Here is a 20,350-nt window from a genome sequence, read left to right as displayed (position 1 = left end):
GAAAGACAACTCACAGGACTTAGTTAGGCCAGGGGTTTTCAAACCTCTCCTCTGGGACCCCTAGTGGTTCCATGTATTTGAACTATTCCTAAACTAGCATACCTCATTCAACTTGTCAACTAATCATTAATCCCTTGAATGGGTGAATCAGGAGAGATAGTTGAGGGCTACAACAACATTGTGAAACGTCGATTGCAACGCACAGGTAGAAGGTAAACGTGCTCCTGCAGATTACTGCTGAATGTCTTAAAATCAGAAAATCTAATGTTATTTGTCGCATGCGATGAATACAACCTTCCCGTGAAATGTTTCCTCACAAACCATTAAACAACAATGCAGTTTGAATAAAAATAAGAGTGGAGAAAAATATTTACTAAATAAACTATAGTAAAAAATTAATGATGTTCTTGGGCACAGGGACTATGGTGGTCTGCTTGAAACATGTAGTTATTACAGACTCGGCCAGTGACAGGTTGAAAATGTCAGTGACGACACTTGCAAGTTGGTCAGGGTACACATCCTGGTAATCCGCCTGGCCTTGTGGATGTTGACCTTTTTAAAAGAGTCCCGAGGGGCGCAGCGATCTAAGGCACTGCATCCCAGGATGATCAAAAGAAAAACAGGATGCACCGGAGTTCAATTTCAAGTCTCATAGCAAAGGGTCTGAATACTTCTGTAAATAAGGTATTTTTTTCATGAGGATTTTTTTTATTTAATCCATTTTCGAAGAAGGCTGTAACATAACAAAATGTAGAGGGGTCTGAATTCTTTCCAAATTCATTATATGTTTACACATATTTAACCCCTTATTTTCATTGAGGTAAAACTGCCTCTTTACTTTTGTGTGGGTTACCTTGAGACGAGTCCCGTGACACTATTGTATTCATCAGAGTCTCCCCTTTCCACAGTGGGGTCATATTAGTTTGTATGCCAAACCGGGTGGACGCTAAAGAAGACCGATTTTCGGGATGTCTCATGGTCTGATAAAGACCACTGTAACTCGGCCCCCTTCCACCGCGGATGCGGAAGACATAGGCGGATGTGGGATGTAGCCCATGCAAAAAAACGAATATCTCTAGCATAAGCTGAATCATTTGTATGGGAATGTTTTTGTTATGTTACTTAGTTTGACGCACGAGTGCATCACCAGACTCTTAATTAACCTCTCTAGGGGGTGTGGGACAGTAGCGTCCCACCTAGCCAACATCCAAAGCGCCAAATTCAAAAACAGAAATACTCATTATAAAAATTAATAAAGCATACAAGTGTGAAACATCGGTTTAAAGATTAACTTCTTGTTAATCCAACCACGGTGTCAGATTTCAAAAAGGCTTTCCGGCGAAAGCATACCATGCGATTATCTGAGAACAGCGCCCAGTAGACAAATCATTACAAACAGTTACCAGCCAAGTAGAGGAGTAACACAAGTAAAAAATAGCGATAAAATGTATCACTTACCTTTGATGATCTTCATATGGTTGCACTCACAAGACTCCCATTTACTCAATACATTTTGTTTTGTTCGATAAAGTCCCTCTTTATATCTAAAAACCTCCGTTTTGTTTACGCGTTTTGTTCAGTAATCCACAGGCTCAAAGGCAGTCAAAACAGGCAGACAAAAAATCTGAAAAGTATCAGTAAAGTTCGTAGAAACATGTCAAACTGTAATGGTTTTCCTCCTCTTCGTCTGAAGAGGAGAGGCGAGAAGGATCAGAGGACCAATATGCGGCGTGGTAAGTGTCCATGGTATTTATTTAAACACATAAACTGAACACTCCATACAAAAACAATAAACGTAACGTGAATAACCAAAACCGAAAACAGTACCGTGTGGTGTAAAACACAGACACGGAAACAGTCACCCACAAAAACACAGTGAAACCCAGGCTACCTAAGTATGATTCTCAATCAGAGACAACTAACGACACATGCCTCTGATTGAGAACCATACTTGGCCGAACACAGAAAAACAAACTAGACACACAAAACATAGAATGCCCACCCAGCTCACTTCCTGACCAACACTAAAACAAGGAAAACACAAAAGAACTATGGTCAGAACGTGACACAAACGATGTTTCTAATCAATCCTCGGGTTGTTTTTAGTCATAATAATCAATAATATTTCAACAGGACAAAAGGAAAACAAGGAGGGCGCACTCTCGGTCGTGCGCATGAAAAACCTCTGGGACACTGCAGTGTCCACTCATTTAGAGTGGTCTTACTCCATCATTTTTCAGAATACAAGCCTGAAACAATTTCTAAAGACTGTTGACATCTAGAGCAAGCCATATGACTCAAATTGCACTTCATAAGTCAATGGAATCTGTATTGGCAGTCAATGGAAAACTACAAACATAAAGAAAATCCCACTTCCTGGATGGATTTTTCTCAGGTTTTCGCCTGCCATATCAGTTCTGTTATACTCACAGACATTATTTTAACAGTTTTCTTCAGTGTTTTCTATCCAAATCTACCAATTATATGCAAATCCTAGCTTCTGGGCCTGAGTAACAGGTAGTTTACTTTGGGCACACTTTTCATCCGGAGATGAAAATAACACTCACAGTTCTGCAAACAACAGCAGATGTGCATAACCTGAAAATGTAATCTTGTAAATAAACAACAGCAAATTGTAGGACATACTACAGCTAGTTTCCAAGTCAGAAGGACAGGGCATGGAAGTAGATGTTGTTGTTTTTTGTCAGCGAATATCAATACAAGCACAAATATTTTCCAAGTACGGTGTATGTGTGTGTTGGGAGGAGGGTGGGGGTTGTGTGAACTACCCAGCATGCCCTCTGTTGTGTTCCTACCTGGAGACGACGAGGGGCAGAATGAGCATCTTCAACATCCTCATCAGGAGCTCTCCAGGAAACTGGAAGTACTTCACCTCCTACATAAACACAGAGAGGACAAACAGAGCAGAGCAGGTTGTTAGTTAGGGTTGATAGGTAGATAGACTTACTGTAAATATTGGGTAGGCTTACTGTAGATAGGCATTTTGAATTTACCACACTGTAAAAATCCAACTTAACCAATTCCTAATCAACGTTATAATTTGAAGTAATGTGTTCAAGTTTGTTTACTCAACAAACTCTTCTCGAAGTAAGCTGAATTTAAAAAGGCTTGTTGAGTAAAATTACAAATTCATGTTGCCTTTGGAAGGCAACACTGTCAAAAAGCCAACTCAACCAATCGTTTAATCAGCGTTATTACACGAGTTGAGCAGACTTCAAAAGGACAAGAATTTCAGCTAATGTGTTAGTATGTTTACTCAACAAACTCTGCTCAAATTCAACTGAATTTGAACAAGCTTGTTGGATCAAAACATCTCAAAACCACGCTCATCATTATCATATTTCCCAGCATGCTCTCTTACATGTAGATTTTTCAGAATTGTTTATTTCAATACCTGTGTTTTTGCATGTACTTTGTTTGGTTGGTTAATATTATGCTACACAAACATAAATAACATATATTTTTTTTAACTAATCAAATCAGTTTATAGTTGGACTTATTGCACCTGTTACTGAGATGGCTGTTCCAGTTTATATGATTTAGGTAGTCTCAATAATACATTTTCCCAACCCTGGCAGTCATTCTGAATGCAGGTATGGGGTAATTAAAAGTTTCAATTGTTGGATTCCATTATAAATTACACATCACTTTGCAAGCCAGCATAACGTGACTTGCAGGCTTGATGTGGCCTGTAAACAAAGAGTTTCAGACCAACTTAAAAGCTTAATGCCAAGAATAAATGCAGTGATGTCCACGAAAGGTAAAAACACACTTAATGGGACCACCATCAGACCAACTCCTTGAATGGCCTACTCCGTGAAGTTTGCATTTGTGTAAAAAATAAAAACACTACGTTGCTCAAAACATATGTTTTTACCCTTATGTGTGTGTACATTACTGTATTTATATGTCAGATATTGTTTTTCAACAGGAAAAGTTTTTTTTTTTTTTTTAATTGCTGGAGTGCGTATTGAAGCATTTTAGAGTGGTGTTTCAAATGAGCACATTGTGGTTCTAAATTTACTCACCAACATAAAATTATCCCCTTTAAACTTCAGTGGCAAGTTACAAACAGCATGTGATATGAATGGGAATATTCAATCCAGATAAATAATGAAATAGACATCTGTTTGTAAATACCTGAGAGGTTGATGTTCTATCATCTGTTCTACTGTATTTACCAAGATGGGAGGTGTTTACAATTCCTTAGGATGTGGATGTGAGGAGGATAGAAAGAGGGATGGTTGGGGGGATGGAGAGTAGTGGGAGAAACAAAGATATTGGGAACAGAGAGGTGTGGAGAGATAGAGAAGGTTTTCAGAGAGAGAGAGAGAGAGAGAGAGAGAGAGAGAGAGGGGAAGGGAGGGAGAGAGAGAGAGAGAGGAAGGGAGAGAGAGAGGAAGGGAGAGAGAGAGAGAGAGAGAGAGAGAGAGAGGAAGGGAGAGAGAGAGAGAAAGAGAGAGAGAGGAAGGGAGAGAGAGAGAGAGAGAGAGAGAGAGAGAGAGAAGGGAGAGAGAGAGAGAGAGAGAGAGAGGAAGGGAGAGAGAGAGAGAGAGAGAGAGAGAGAGAAAGAAAGAGGGATGAATTCAAACACAATACATCTGAGAGATGATAACAGCTAAAGAGCTTTAGCTGTTGTTTAATATTAGGAAGGAAGAGGGGGCGGAAAGACAGGAGGAGAGGGAGATTAGATCAGGATCACTGCAGTCAAATGGCGGGCTGGTTAGCAGTGAGTGTATGTGTGTCATGGGTGAGAGAGACACACACACAGCTGGTATCAGGCCCTGGCATCTGCCGAACACAAGGCTGACATGTGGCACATGCACACACTGCCCCAATTATAACCACCTAATCCCAATAAATGAAACACCCAATGACATTTTGGGAGGTTGATCATATCATAACCAATAAAGTATAGATATACAACACCTGGTGGTTCATCTTGTATTTAATATCATGCAATACATCTGTTGCATGATAGCAGGACAGCAAAATGGGAGGGAAAAGGGACCAGGGTTAGGGTTCAGAGGGTTTTAAAATAATTGTGTGGAGATCTAGATTTGGGAAGATTAGTTTGAGTCAGTTGCTCTGAAGCCTTGTTTACACTGCAGGCGTTAATGCTCAAATCAGTTTTGTTTTTCAAATGCGTTTTGGAAACTGACTGTCCAAACAACAAGTTACAAGTGACCAATCCAGATTTATGTGTGCTCAGACAGCAGTCATTTGCTGTCACGGCTACGCTAGTTGTCATAGTAATGACGGGTGTGTTCAAAACGTCCTTTTTTGGCTAGCCACAGCAGTCAACTAGCTATCTGTTTAGCATTCAAGCACATTCACAAATTTGTTTGTAAACAATTAGCAAGCTAGTTAGCTACCACATGTTCTTGTCAAACTGTCAACAGAGTAGCTAGCAAGCAACAAGATATGCCAAATAACAGTCTCCCATTTGAGGGCAAATACATCAGATTTGACCATTCAGGCACGAGGGTGGCAGGTATCCTAGCCGTTAAGAGTGTAGGGCCAGTAACTGAAAGGTTGCTAGTTTGAATCCCCGAGCCGACTAAGTGAAAATCTGTCAATGTGCCCTTGAGAAAGTCACTTAAAACTTCTTATGGGCAGGTGGGACGGTAGCATCCCACCTGGCCAACATCCGGTGAAATTGCAGAGCGTGGAATTCAAACGACAGTATATAAATATTTCACTTTCATAAAATCACAAGTGTAATACATCAACATAAAGCTTAACTTCTTGTTAATCCAGCCACCGTGTCAGATTTCAAAAAGGCTTTACGGCAAAAGCAAACCATGCGATTATCTGCGGACAGAGCCCCGCATACAAACACATGAAAAACATATTTCAACCAGGCAGGTGCAACACGAAAGTCAGAAATAGCGATATAAAAAGTGCCTTACCTTTCATGATCTTCTTCAGTTGGCACTCCAAGGTCCCAGTTACATTACAACTGGTCCTTTTGTTCGATAATGTCCTTCTTTATATCCATAAAAACTCAGTTTAGCTGGCGAGCTTCAGTCAATAATCCACCCAGTTTCAATCCATCAAAATGCATACAAAATGAATCCCAAATGTTACTAATAAACTTTTCCAAACAAGTCAAACAAAATTTATAATCAAACTTTAGGTACCCTAATACGTAAATAAACGATACAATTTAAGACAGAGAATCGCTATTGTCTTTACCGGAGAAAAATACCAAAGAATGTGCTCTCTTCCACGCGCTTGGAAACACTACAGCCAAAATGGGAGCCATCTAGAAAAACTATCATTTCTGGCCAATTTTTCCAAAAACCAGCCTGAAACTCTTTCTAAAGACTGTTGACATCTAGTGGAAGCCCTAGGAACTGCAATCTGGGAGGACTTGGCCTTATAATAAAAGTGATAGCCATTGAAAATAGGGGTAGGCCGATTTTAATTTTGGGGGGGTGGTTTGTCCTCTGGGTTTCGCCTGCCATATCAGTTCTGTTATACTCACATACATGATTTTTACGGTTTTAGAAACTTCTGTGTGTTTTCCATCCAAATCTACTAATGTATGCATATTCTATCTTCTGGGCCTGAGTAACAGGCAGTTTACTTTGAAGTATCTGCTTTCAAACAACATATGAAGATGGTTTGAAATATCCGATTCAATGTGATTTTGGGCTGTTCAGACTACAGGAAAAATAACCGACTCAAATAGGCATAAAAATGTGATTTTAGTGACTTCAAACTACCAGAGTGAACAAGGCTTTAAAGCAGTGACACCACAATCTCTCAAATGAAGCAAATTATTAATCTGGTTAATTATATTAGACAATCCTTTTTGCTATAGGCTAGTTTTAGGTGGTGGGTAAAAAATGTATATAAACCATTCCCATCTCTCAGTGTGAGAAGCAAACAGGAGAAATACAACGCAAACAAACATTAAATTGTTCCTCCCTCTACCTCAACTATGTGTATACTTTGTATGGTTTGTTTTTTTGCGTTAGTGCAGAACAAACCATTGTCGGTTTGAGAAATAACCTTCAAGACAGTGGAGAGGGAGAATAGGGTCCCATTCCCTATGACGACATGGATACACCCCCAGGACCTCCTCCACCTCCAGTACTCTACTTTCTCCTACCCACTCTACCTCACAGCAGAAAGAGGGGATAGAAACTAACTCATAACAAATAATAATATAATTTTGGTTACACCTCAAACATTTCCTTTGCTTCCCCTCCATAGTACAACATGAGTCTAATCCATGTAAAATAGCTACTGGATTCACTGTGACTCTATAGCTGCGTTTAGACAAGTAGCCCAATTCTAAAAATAAAAAAAACACAAATTGTTTTTTGGACCAATCAGATAAGCTCTGAAAAATATAGGATGTGATTAGTCAAAACACCAATTGGTGAAAGAAAGATCAGAATTGGGCTGCCTGTCTAAACACAGCCTTGTGTCTGTGTTTGAAGAGGCCTTGGGAGGGTTTTGGTTTTTCTGTTGAAGTAGTTCCTGAATAGCTACTCTTCTGTCTAAGAATTTTGGCCAAGACGTGCCTGTTCAAGGGTGCTGTATTTCTGCTCGACCTGGTGGAGCTCTATCTGCATTACTACAAGTGTCTTCAAAGTATCCAGCATTTCTTTAGTTTATATGACTGACCAAGTGGGAAGTTGCTTCCCACTGTGTTCTCCTAGGCTGCGTTTCTACGGGCAGCCTAATTCGGATCTTTGGCACTAAATGATCTTTTTGACCAGATCAGATCTTTTAGATCAGATCAGATCTTTTACCAATAATTTGGCAAACAATCAGAATTTTGCTGCGTGTGTAAACTCTGTGAGTAGCAACTAGCCAGAAGGTAGGAAGGGAGCACAAAGCGCAGTAAAAACAACCAACAACATCCCACTTGGTCAGTCATGTAAATTAAGGAAGTGCTGGATATTTTGGAAGGCCATCTCGAAGAAACGTGGTAATGCAGATAGAGCTCCACCACGAGTAGAAATACAGCACCTTTGAACAGGCACGTTTTTGGTAAATATTGAGACAGAAGAGTAGCTATTGAGGAACTACTTCAACAGAAAACCAAAACCCTCTCAAGGCACCATTAGATGCCTCTTGAATTCCCCTTTGTTGATTTTTCCATTATATTCTCCTAAGTCTCCTCTCCCACTTATATGACAGCACCAGAGATGACTTTTTTTTGGGGGGGGGGGGATCTTTTTGGGAAAAATGTTTAGAACATATGGAATGTTCAAAGAAAACCAACTAGGATGTTTTATGTCAATAATGAGTAGCTCTTATCACCATCACCACTACTGTAAACCGGAGCCATTTCCTTCTCCTTGTTCTCTTATCCACCAGTCTAATGGACCTTTAAACGGTTGCAATATTGTGGTATTATCAGAGCTTCAGACTCTCTCAGACAAAAATCCACTCGGTCTCGTGGGCTACCTACAGACGGTAACTGCTGGAAGAGATATCCATAATGTTTTGTAACTTCATGTTATTTTGTCCCCAGGAACCCCTTCTTTTCCAATTTGAGATATTATTTTCTGCAAAGTTTGTCATCTCTATAGATGTATACATTTGTTTTTTCTTCCTGAATTATACACTGAGTATATCAAACATTAGGAACACCTTCCTAATATTGAGTTGCACCCCAACTTTTGCCCTCAGAACAGCCTAAATTCGCCGGTGCATGGAGTCTACAAGGTGTCGAAAGCGTTCCACAGGGATGCTGGTCCCATGTTGACTCCAATGCTTCTCACAGTTGTGTCAAGTTGGCTGGATGTCCTTTGGGTAGTGGACCATTCTTGATGCACACAGGAAGCTGTTGAGTGTTAAAAACCCAGCAGCATTGCAGTTCTTGAAACAAACCGGTGCACCTGGCTCCTGTTCAAAGGCACTTAAATCTTTTGTCACATACCCAATCCATGTCTCAATTGCCTCAAGGCTTAAAAATCCTTCTTTAACCTGTCTCCTCTCCTTCATCTACACTGACTGAAGTAGATTTAACAAGTGACATCAATAAGGGATCATAGCTTTCACCTGGATTCACCTTGTCAGTCTGTCATATTTTGTGCACTCAGTGTACATTCTAAATCATGTATAATGTCACATAACCAATTATTCATACAGTCCTGTTTTATTACGTCAATCATTGAAATTACATGATACCAGTACACCGGTACACAATGTAATAAGACAGTCACTAAGAACAAACAGTCAATGTTCATTTTCATAACCCAGAGGGCTGGTGGATTGTCACTCCCCCCATGTGTAAAATTAGCACAGCCGATTGTGTACATTGTGTGGCGTAATTACCTTTGTATATTTAATTTGAACAGAATGCTCTGAAATGAACTGAGTCCAATTTCAATGTATTCTGTTATTTATCTAATAAACAGCAAAGGCCATTCTTGAAGCTGGTCTAGCGGGTAACTCTACATCTCTCCCCTCTCTGTATCCCCTGTCTTGTTTAAATACACTGCTCAAAAAAATAAAGGGGACACTAAAATAACACATCCTAGATCTGAATGAATGAAATATTCTTATTAAATAGTTTTTTCTTTACATAGTTGAATATGCAGACAACAAAATCACACAAAAATGAGGTCTAGATTTGGAGTCACACTCAAAATTAAAGTGGAAAACCACACTACAGGCTGATCCAACTTTGATGTAATGTCCTTAAAACAAGTCAAAATGAGGCTCAGTAGTGTGTGTGGCCTCCACGTGCCTGTATGACCTCCCTACAACGCCTGAGCATGCTCCTGATGAGGTGGCGGATGGTCTCCTGAGGGATCTCCTCCCAGACCTGGGCTAAAGCATCCGCCAACTCCTGGACAGTCTGTGGTGCAACACACAGTGGATGGAGCGAGACATGATGTCCCAGTTGTGCTCAGTTGGATTCAGGTCTGGGGAACGGGCGGGTCAGTCCATAGCATCAATGCCTTCCTCTTGCAGGAACTGCTGACACACTCCAGCCACATGAGGACATGCATTGTCTTGCATTAGGAGGAACCCAGGGCCAACCGCACCAGCATAGGGTCTCACAAGGGGTCTAAGAAACTCATCTCGGTACCTAATGGCAGTCAGGCTACCTCTGGCGAGCACATGGAGGGCTGTGCGGCCCCCCCAAAGAAATGCCACCCCACACCATGACTGACCCACCATCAAACCGGTCATGCTGGAGGATGTTGCAGGCAGCAGAATGTTCTCCACGGCGTCTCCAGACTCTGTCACGTCTGTCACATGTGCTCAGTGTGAACCTGCTTTCATCTGTGAAGAGCACAGGGCGCCAGTGGCGAATTTACCAATCTTGGTGTTTTCTGGCAAATGCCAAACGTCCTGCACGGTGTTGGTCTGTAAGCACAACCCCCACCTGTGGACGTCGGGCCCTCCTACCACCCTCATGGAGTCTTTTTCTGACTGTTTGAGCAGACACATGCACATTTGTGGCCTGCTGGAGGTCATTTTGCAGGGCTCTGGCAGTGCTCCTCTTGCTCCTCCTTGCACAAAGGCGGAGGTAGCGGTCCTGCTGCTGGGTTGTTGCCCTCCTACGGCCTCCTCCACGTCTCCTGATGTACTGGCCTGTCTCCTGGTAGCGCATCCATGCTCTGGACACTACGCTGACAGACACAGCAAACCTTCTTGCCACAGCTCGCATTGATGTTCCATCCTGGATGAGCTGCACTACCTGAGCCACTTGTGTGGGTTGTAGAGTCCGTCTCATGCTACCACTAGAGTGAAAGCAGCATTCAAAAGTGACCAAAACATCAGCCAGGAAGCATAGGAACTGAGAAGTGGTCTGTGGTCACCACCTGCAGAAACCACTCCTTTATTGGGGGTGTCTTGCTAATTGCCTATAATTTCCACCTGTTGTCTATTCCATTCGCACAACAGCATGTGAAATGTATTGTCAATCAGTGTTGCTTCCTAAGTGGACAGTTTGATTTCACAGAAGTGTGATTGACTTGGAGTTGTTTAAGTGTTCCCTTAATTTTTTTGAGCAGTGTATATCTCTGTCCAAATAAAGTGAATATGCCTTTTCAACAAATATTGAAAGAAAAACAAACAGGGAATGACAGCAGTGTGCTGCTCTATCGCCCATCGATGTGATTCACAGCTAAGCCTCCACAGCCACAGCAACAGCCACTAACAATCCTTCATCTCATTAATATGGAGCGCGACTGATGAGAAGATGTTTGTTTTGAAAACAAACACAGACAGGACAAGTGAAGCCAAACAATTCAATAAGGACAGGATCGGATAGCATTACCCAACAGCATGAATCACTGGATGAGTTGTGTTTGGAAGTGTTTGAACTTCAAAATCATTTTTTAACTGAGTATACCAGCTATTTTGTAAACAGAAAATGTGCCTCCTTCCATAAGTCAGTCTGATCAGTGTCATCCTAGAGTCAGAACAGGTGATCTAGCCTCAGGTCTAGCCACTACGACATTAAAGAGCAGAGAGGCTTTGTTGGATCGTCTGTATTCAGCAACAGCTTATAGAGCGATCTCCCTCTTTCTCAATCCCCTCAGCTCTCTGCACCCACACAACTGCAACATAAGTGTGTGTGGTAATTCACAATTCAATCACAGTGTTATTAAGGTTGGTATTGTCACTTGGTAGGACAAGATGGGGTTGTTGTTTTTTCCACATGGTAGGACAACAGCTGTGTTTGACGAGAGGTTGGTGTTAAGAAAGAGGGGAATGTTTGGGAGGACACCGTTCTTATGTAAGGTGTTTTTCAAGGTTAGGAGGACAGGGGGACCAATGTACAGGGAGAACAGGGTGCAGCAGAGTAGTGGGTCAAGGACTTTAGAGGCACCACATTTGTAAGGAGCAGGGATTTTTATTTTTTTATTTAACTGGGCAAGTCAAGAACTCATTCTTATTTACAACAACAGTCTAGGAACAGTGGGTTAACTGCCTTGTTCAGGAGGAGAATGACAGATTTCTACCTAGTCAGCTCGGGGAATTGATCTAGCAACCTTGCGGTTACTGGCCCAATGCTCTAACCACTAAGCTACCTGCCGTGGGTGGGGGGTTGGGGGCTAAGGGAACAGGAGACCCAGGGTGTTTCAGGTCAACAAGGGAGGGTGTTGGTTGGTTGAAGGAACAGGACACCCTGCAGGTGTTAGTTTTGACACTGACCTGGTCAGAGAGCTGCTTGCCCCGCAGGTGGAACCCCATCATACAGCCAATGACCACAGCCAACACAGACAGGATGAGGAGCCCGTTCTGCGCACACACATTCTTCACCCGACCCCGCACCTCCGCAAAGTTCACCGCCATCCTGACTCTCCCGGAAAGTCCTCCACAGTCCCGGACACAGACACTCACTCCACTGGTCCCTGAGTCCCTGGTCGGTCACTCAGTCAACCATATAGAGCCAGTAGAGAGGTAACAGACTGGACGGCAGGAGAGGGTTGGGTGAAAGACAGAAACAAAGAGCCGGGGAGAGAAAGGAGGGACTGAAAAGTGATTAAAGAGAGAAAAATAACTAAGAAGAGGAAGATATAGATAGAAGGAGGAGTGAGTGGAATAGATATAGGTTTGCAGAAAAAGTAGTAGGGAGAAAGGCAGTTGTCCTCTCTTTGGATAAAGCACTTTAGCACTCCATGAGCTGCTCTCTCTGTCATTCCACACAGGACTAAGAACATCACACTCTCCAGGCATACACACGTTCTCTCTGTCTCTCTCTCTCTCTCTCTCCACCCCCTCCCTTTCTCCCTCTTTACCTCCCTCTCTCTACGGCCAGTAGGGGGCTCTAGTCTGCGACAGCTGGCAGTATTGTCCTGAGGGTTAATACACTAGATCCTATTAGGAGCGGACCGGGCCACGCTACACTGCACTGTGCTGCATTACTGGGATCTGGCAGGATTAAAGACCTACCAACAATTAGACAGGCAACCGCAAAAAAGATGGAGGAGACAACAAGAGGAGGGAAAAACCACTGGCCTTGGAAGTGGGGAGGGAAAGGAGGGGGATGTGGAGACACATTAAGGGAGTCTAGGGAGCTTTTCCTAGCCACCGTGCTTCTACATCTGCATTGCCTGCTGCTTGGGGTTTTAGGCTGGGTTTCTGTATAGCACTTTGTGACATCGGCTAATGTAAAAAGGGCTTTATGAATACATTTGATTGATTGATTTGATTGATTAAGGATATTTTGGTTATTGATCTGTGGTGTTACACATACTGTACACAGACACACAGACACACAAGCAAACACATGCTTACGCACACAGGTATGTATGCAATCACACACACATACACCACACACACACACACTGACACACACTCACAACAGGATGGCTGTAAGGGGACAGAAGGCAAATAATAAAGAAATAAACACTTGCATGTGTGTGATGGAGAGGGTGAGACTTACTGCTTCACACCAGGGTCAAGGGAACCGGACACACTCGTGTGCTGAGCTTCGTTACCATGACAATGTGTGTAATCAGGTAAAATGAGGCCTCCTGGATCCTCCCTGCATGTGACCACAGAGCCACTCATAGCCATTCACCCAAACCCAACAGCCACCGACAGCCATTATTAATATGGAATGTTGTTATATTGACAGTTAATAAAAAATAAAATAATGGAATCAAAAACTGTCTGGCTAGCTAGCTAACTAACATATTATGCAGATATATCTACAAATGCATTGTTTTATGCAATATTGTTGTCACGCCCTGACCTTAGATATCTCTGTTTTTCTGTATATTTTGGTTAGGGCAGGGTGTGACTAGGGTGGGTACTCTAGTTTTTGTATGGATAGGGTTTTTGTCATCTAGGGTTTTTGTATGTCTATGTTGGCCTGATATGATTCCCAATCAGAGACGGCTGTTTATCATTGTCTCTGATTGCGGATCATATTTAGGTAGCCATTTTCTCCATTGTTAGTTGTGGGATCTTGACTATGTTTAGTTGCCTGTCTGCACTAAGTTGTATAGCTTCACGGTTTGGTTAAGTGGTCTCACTCATACGACGTTTGTATTATATTTTCTGAGTTATTTTATTAAAGTTTTCCTTTACCAAGATGCATGATTTTTTGTCATGTTGCGAGGATCTCAATGTCTATTCTAAAGTTCTAATACAGGTATTCAATTATATGCCCAACGACCCACAGCTGCCAACCTGCGACCCTGCCAGACTGTCTGGGCTGTTGGCCTGCCTGACACACACCTGTGAAGGACTGTGACGGAGAGGGATAGATATGTCTTAAAATTTGGCAACTTTAGATCTATTAGATGGAAACTCTAATTACGTGTTTTCCACTCAACGCTGACAGCCCCAGACATACACACACACAAGCACACACACACATGTCCCTCCAGTTCCAGTTCTCTGCAGGCAGAATGTGTGTGAATACAGAGAAAGTCAGATTCCTGTGACATACTGAGATCCTTTCTAATCCTAATCCTAGGTAAACTTAACAGGTGCACACACCTGCTGCTGTTACCAAGCCTACAGCAGAGCAGACTGGGCCTGCTTCCTAAATGACACCCTATCCCCTATGTAGTGCACTACTTTTGACCAGGGCCCATAGTTGAGATGTCAAATGTATGATCATGAGGTGGCGGATGAGGGGACTGAAAAAGGTTCTCTCTTGCTCTTAATTATGAAAGCTTGCACCAAACTTGAGGGCTTTTTCATTACAGGTCTACCTGCCTGCTCATATTTAGATTCATTTACACCTATTGCAAGATAGCACTTGATAATTAGAGTACCTGTGGGGAGATTAAACAATAGACAATAGATATCGGTATAAACCTGATAAATAAGCTACTGTAGTAGCCAATCTGAAATTGGTACATCCATTTCTGGACATTTAAATAATTTAAACAAAGGGGTTTTCTTTATTTTTACAATTTTCTACATTGTGGAATAATAGTGAAGACAACAAAACTATGAAATAACACATATGGAATCACGTTGTAACCAAAAAAAGTGTTAAACAAATCAAAATATATTTTATATAGACATTCTTTAAAGTAGTCACCCTTTTCCTTGATGACAGCTTTGCACATGCTTGGCATTCTCTCAACCAGCTTCATAAGGTAGACATCCGGAATGCATTTCAATTAACAGGAGTGCCTTCTTAAAAGTTAATTTGTGGAATTTCTTTACTACTTAATGCATTTGAGCCAATCAGTTGTGTTGTGGCAAGGTAGAGGTGGTTAACAGAATATAGCTCTATTTGGTAAAAGACTAAGTCTATATTATGGCAAGAACAGTTCAAATAAACAAAGACAACGACAGTCCATCATTACTTTCAGACATGAAGATCAGTCTGGAAAATTTCAAGTGCAGTCACAAAAACCATCAAGCACTATGATGAAACTGTCTCTCAAGAGGACCGCCACAGGAATGTAAGACCCAGAGATACCTCTGCTGCAGAGGATAAATTCATTAGAGTTAACTGCACCTCAGATTACAGACCAAATAAATGCATGATTGGGCCAAGAAATTAACATTAGACCGGTGGAAATCTGTCCTTTGGTCCGATGACACCAAATTTGAGATTTCTGGTTCCAACTGCGGTGTCTTTGTAATACGCAGAGTAGGTGAGCGGATTATCTTTGCGTGTGTGGTTCCCACCGTGAAGTATGGAGGAGGAGGTGTGATGGGGTGGACTTCACTCATCATCTCAAGGATGATCATTCCAGGTGAAGCTGGTTGAGAGGATGCTAAGTGTGATTTGTTTTACACTTTTTTTTGATTCCATATGTGTTGTTTCATAGTTTTTATGTCTTCACTATTATTCTACAATGAAAAAAATAGTAAAAATAAAGAAAAACCCTTGAATGAGTAGGTGTATCCAAACTTTTGACTGGTACTGTATATACAGTGCATTCAGAAAGTATTCAGACCCCTTTAATTGTTTCACATTTTGTTACGTTACAGCCTTATTCTAAAATATGTCAATCATCAATCTACACACAATACCCCATAATGACAAAGCGAAAACCATGTTTTTGAAATTTTTTCAAATGTATTAAAAATAAAAAAACATAAATATATTATTTTTATATGTATTCTGACCCTTTGCTATTAGACTCAAAATGGATCTAATGTGCATCCTTGAGATGATGAGTGAAGTCCACCTGTGGTAAATTCAAGTGATTGGATCTGATTTGGAAAGGCACACACCTGTCTCTATAATGTCCCAAAGTTGACAGTGCATGTAAGAGCAAAAACCAAGCCATGAGGTCGAAGGATTTGACCGTGGAGCTCCGAGACAGGGTTGTGTCGAGGCACAGATCTGGGGATCTGCAGCATTGAAGGTCCCCAAGAACACAGTGGCCTCCATTTTTAAATGGAAGAAGTCTGGAACCACCAAGATTCTTCCTAGAGCTGGCCACCCGGCAAACGGAGCAATCGTGGAGAAGGATCTTGGTCAAGGAGGTGTTCCAGAGCTCCAGAGTTCTTCTGTAGAGATGGGAGAACCTTCCAGATGGACAAGCGTCTCTGCAGCACTCCACCAATCAGGCCTTTACGGTGGAGTGGCCAGATGGGAGCCACTCCTCAGTAAAAAGGCACATAACAGCCCGTTTGGAGTTTGCCAAAAAGCACTCAGACCATGAGAAATAAAATTATCTGAAGAAACTCCCCAAATACAGGTGTTGCAAGCTTGCAGCGTAATACCCAAGAAGACTGTAATCACTGCCAAAGGTGCTTCAACAAAGTACTGAGTAAGGGTCTGAGTATTTATGTACAGTCGTGGCCAAAAGTTTTGAGAATGACACAAATATTCATTTTCACAAAGTCTGCTGCCTCAGGTTATAATGATGGCAATTTGCATATACTCCAGAATGTTATGAAGAGTGATCAGATGAATTGCAATTATTTGCAAAGTCCCTCTTTGCCATGAAAATGAACTGAATCCCCAAAAAACATTTCCACTGCATTTCAGCCCGGCCAAAAAAGGACCAGCTGACATCATGTCAGTGATTCTCTCGTTAACACAGGTGTGAGAGTTGACGAGGACAAGGCTGGAGATCACTCTGTCATGCTGATTGAGTTCGAATAACAGACTAGACGCTTCAAAAGGAGGATGATGCTTGGAATCATTGTTCTTCCTCGGGCCATCATCATTGCTTTGCACAAAAAGGGCTTCACAGGCAAGGATTTTACTGCCAGTAAGATTGCACCTAAATCATTCATTTATCGGATCATCAAGAACTTCAAGGAGAGCGGTTCAAATGTTGTGAAGAAGGCTTCATGGCACCCCAGAAAGTCCAGCAAGCGCCAGGACCATCTCTTAAAGTTGATTCAGCTGCAGGATCGGGGCACTACCAGTACAGAGCTTGCTCAGGAATGGCAGCAGGCAGGTGTGAGTGCATCTGCACGCACAGTGAGGCGAAGACTTTTGGAGGATGGCCTGGTGTCAAGAAGGGCAGCAAAGAAGCCACTCTTCAGGAAAAACCTCAGGGACAAACTGATATTCTGCAAAAGGTACAGGGATTGGACTGCAGAGGACTGGGGTAAAGTCATTTTCTATGGTGAATCGCCTTTCCGATTGTTTAGGGCATCTGGAAAAAAGCTTGTCCGGAGAAGACAAGGTGAGCGCTACCATCAGTCCTGTGTCATGCCAACAGTAAAGCATTCTGAGACCATTCATGTGTGGGGTTGCTTCTCAGCCAAGGGAGTGGGCTCACTCACAATTTTGCCTAAGAACACAGCCATGAATAAAGAATGGTACCAACAAATCCTCCGAGAGCAACTTCTCCCAACCATTCAGGAACAGTTTGGTGATGAACAATGCCTTTTCCAGCATGATGGAGCACCTTGCCATAAGGCAAAAGTGATAACTAAGTGGCTTGGGGAACAAAACATAGATATTTTGGGTCCATGGCCAGGAAACTTAATCCCATTGAGAACTTGTGGTCAATCCTCAAGAGGCGGGTGGACAACCAAAACCCACAAATTCTGACAAACTCCAAGCATTGATTATGCAAGAATGGTCTGCCATCAGTCAGGATGTGGCCCAGAAGTTAATTGACAGCATGCCAGGGCGGATTGCAGAGGTCTTGAAAATGAAGGGTCAACACTGCAAATATTGACGCTTTGCATCAACTTCATGTAATTGTCAATAAAAGCCTTTGACAGTTGTGAAATGCTTGTAATTATACTTCAGTATTCCATAGTAACATCTGACAAAAACATCTAAAGACACTGAGGCAGCAGACTTTGTGAAAATGTATATTTGTGTCATTCTCCAAACTTTTGGCAATGACTGTACTGTGATTTCAGTTTTTTTTAAATTGTCATTAGTAAAAATGTAAACAGTTTTTCCTTTGTCATTATGGGGTACTGTGTGTAGATTGATGAGAAAGAAGAAAAAAAACATTTAATACATTTTAGAATAAGGCTGTAACGTAACAAAACGTGGAAAAGTCAAGTGGTCTGAATACTTTCCGAATGCACTGTATTAATTATTGAGGAATATAACTTATAATGATGAGCTTAGTTCCACTGTCGTATCCCATCAGAACCCAAAATATAAGCTTGCTTTACAACTGTATCACTGTAACACTGTATATCCTCAAACTATTGATGGTCAGTACTTGCATCCATAGCTGTCTATGAATTTGAGAGTGGTTGCATTTTTCCAGCACCATCACTCCGTTGTTTACCAAAACAGAGTCAGGGTGGTGCCTTTGTTGTTATTTTAACAGCAGATTGCCCCTTTAATACAGCCCAGGAAATAAAATAACCTAGGAGCATTTAGCCCCATGAGGGGAAAATGGCATTTCGTATTATCTTAACATTTTAACAAGCTTTGGGATTATATTACAGTAATGGTAATCCTACATACAGCTGTGTGCTCAGGATTCCCAGATTGGGGCGTGTGATGACACACACGCACATAAATGCCTGTGTGCACCTACAGAACGCATACAAAAGCACGGAACAAGCAAGCAGACACACACACACTAGCACAGGCACACACACACACAGGCCATACTGTCCACTTAGAAAAAACAGTTATTTGGAATTCTAAATAGAACCTTTTGGTTATTTGGATGAGATTTAAGAACACTTAACTAATAAAGGTTCTATATACAGTACCAGTCAAAAGTTTGGACACACCTCCTCTTTCAAGGGTTTTTCTTTAATGTTACTATTTTCTACATGATAGATTAACAGTGAAGATATCAAAACTATGAAATAACTCATAGCAGCCACCCTTTGCCTTGATGACAGCCTTGTACACTCTTGGCCTTCTCTCAACCAGCTTCACCTGGAATGCTTTTTCAACAGGAGTTCCCACATATGGTGAGCACTTGTTGGCTGCTTTTCCTTAGCTTTTCCTACAACTCATCCCAAGCCATCTCAATTGGGTTGAGGTTGGGTGATTGTGGAGGCCAGGTCATCTGATGCAGCAATTCATCAGTATTAGCTGTTTTGCATTGACATTCCAGTTCCAGTTCTCTGCTGCCAATGACTGGAACGAACTACAAAGATCTCTGAAACTGGAAACACTTATCTCCCTCACTGTTCTCAACTTGCCTACCTGGTTAAATAAAGGTGAAATAAAATAAATAAATAAACATATATGTCCATATTAATGATGCTGCTGCATGATTTCGCCTGACGTTTAGCTGACGTCTGACACCGTTAACTCTTTATGGCAGTGGGAGATCTCATTCTTATTTTGCAACATTGTTACCGAGGTCAGAGTGGCAAACAGAAAGGTTCATACAACCCGTGCTGTTGCGAACTAAAAGCTAGCTAGAAGCAAGAGAAAAGAATGTGTTTAATAAAAAAATAAAGAAATAAAAGGGGTTCTATAGAACCTTTTGGTCAATTCAAATTTTTACTGCCATTCCGATTCAAAAACCAACTGCCATTCCAGCATGATGAGGCAAGAGGATGATGGTTGTACAAGGACAGTGGTTGAACTTGCAAATAGCCTAACAATAAGGTCGTTATTTTTCAATGTATTAAGGTAAGCATAGTTGATTTTTTTATTCAAATAAATTAAGCCAAAGTCAAATGATAAACTATAGGCTAAATAAAGTTGTATTAGAATTTGAGTACCGTTTGTAAGATAGCTAGCTCAGGAAAAAGCTAGGCAACTTTAATTTGCCTTTTTACAAGCTAGCCAGCTAACTCTTACAAATAAACTTTATTTGTATTATGGCATATGCCATATAGAGCTACAGACCAAGCTTGACATTGGCAATTAGCTAATTGTTACTTTAATTTCAGTGTTTCAGTGTGGAGTCAGATGAGGGAACTATTAGGTTTCATGAAGCCATTAGACTGTTGCTGACCCCTGTTGAATGTATGTAATGGGCAGTTAGCTGGCTGAGCAGGTATGTATCTAAAT

The 20,350-nt window shown here is 41.6% G+C and overlaps 1 protein-coding gene across 1 annotated transcript in view; it reads right to left on the bottom strand.

Annotated features, from left to right (window-relative positions):
- LOC115101738 (excitatory amino acid transporter 5-like) overlaps positions 1–12,649 on the bottom strand; it is a 78,331-nt gene extending 65,682 nt beyond the window's left edge. Inside the window, exons 1-2 of the mRNA XM_029621203.2 lie at positions 12,163–12,649; positions 2,817–2,896 (exon numbers count right to left, since the gene is read on the bottom strand). Coding sequence (XP_029477063.1) covers positions 2,817–2,896; positions 12,163–12,303 — 221 coding nt within the window. The 5' untranslated portion in view covers positions 12,304–12,649. The remainder of the gene's footprint in view (positions 1–2,816; positions 2,897–12,162) is intronic.
- Positions 12,650–20,350: the final 7,701 nt, after the last annotated feature.

Source organism: Oncorhynchus nerka, linkage group LG20 (genome assembly GCF_034236695.1).
Source record: "Oncorhynchus nerka isolate Pitt River linkage group LG20, Oner_Uvic_2.0, whole genome shotgun sequence".
NCBI lineage: Eukaryota > Metazoa > Chordata > Actinopteri > Salmoniformes > Salmonidae > Oncorhynchus > Oncorhynchus nerka.
This window is presented reverse-complemented; position numbering and strand designations above follow the sequence as displayed.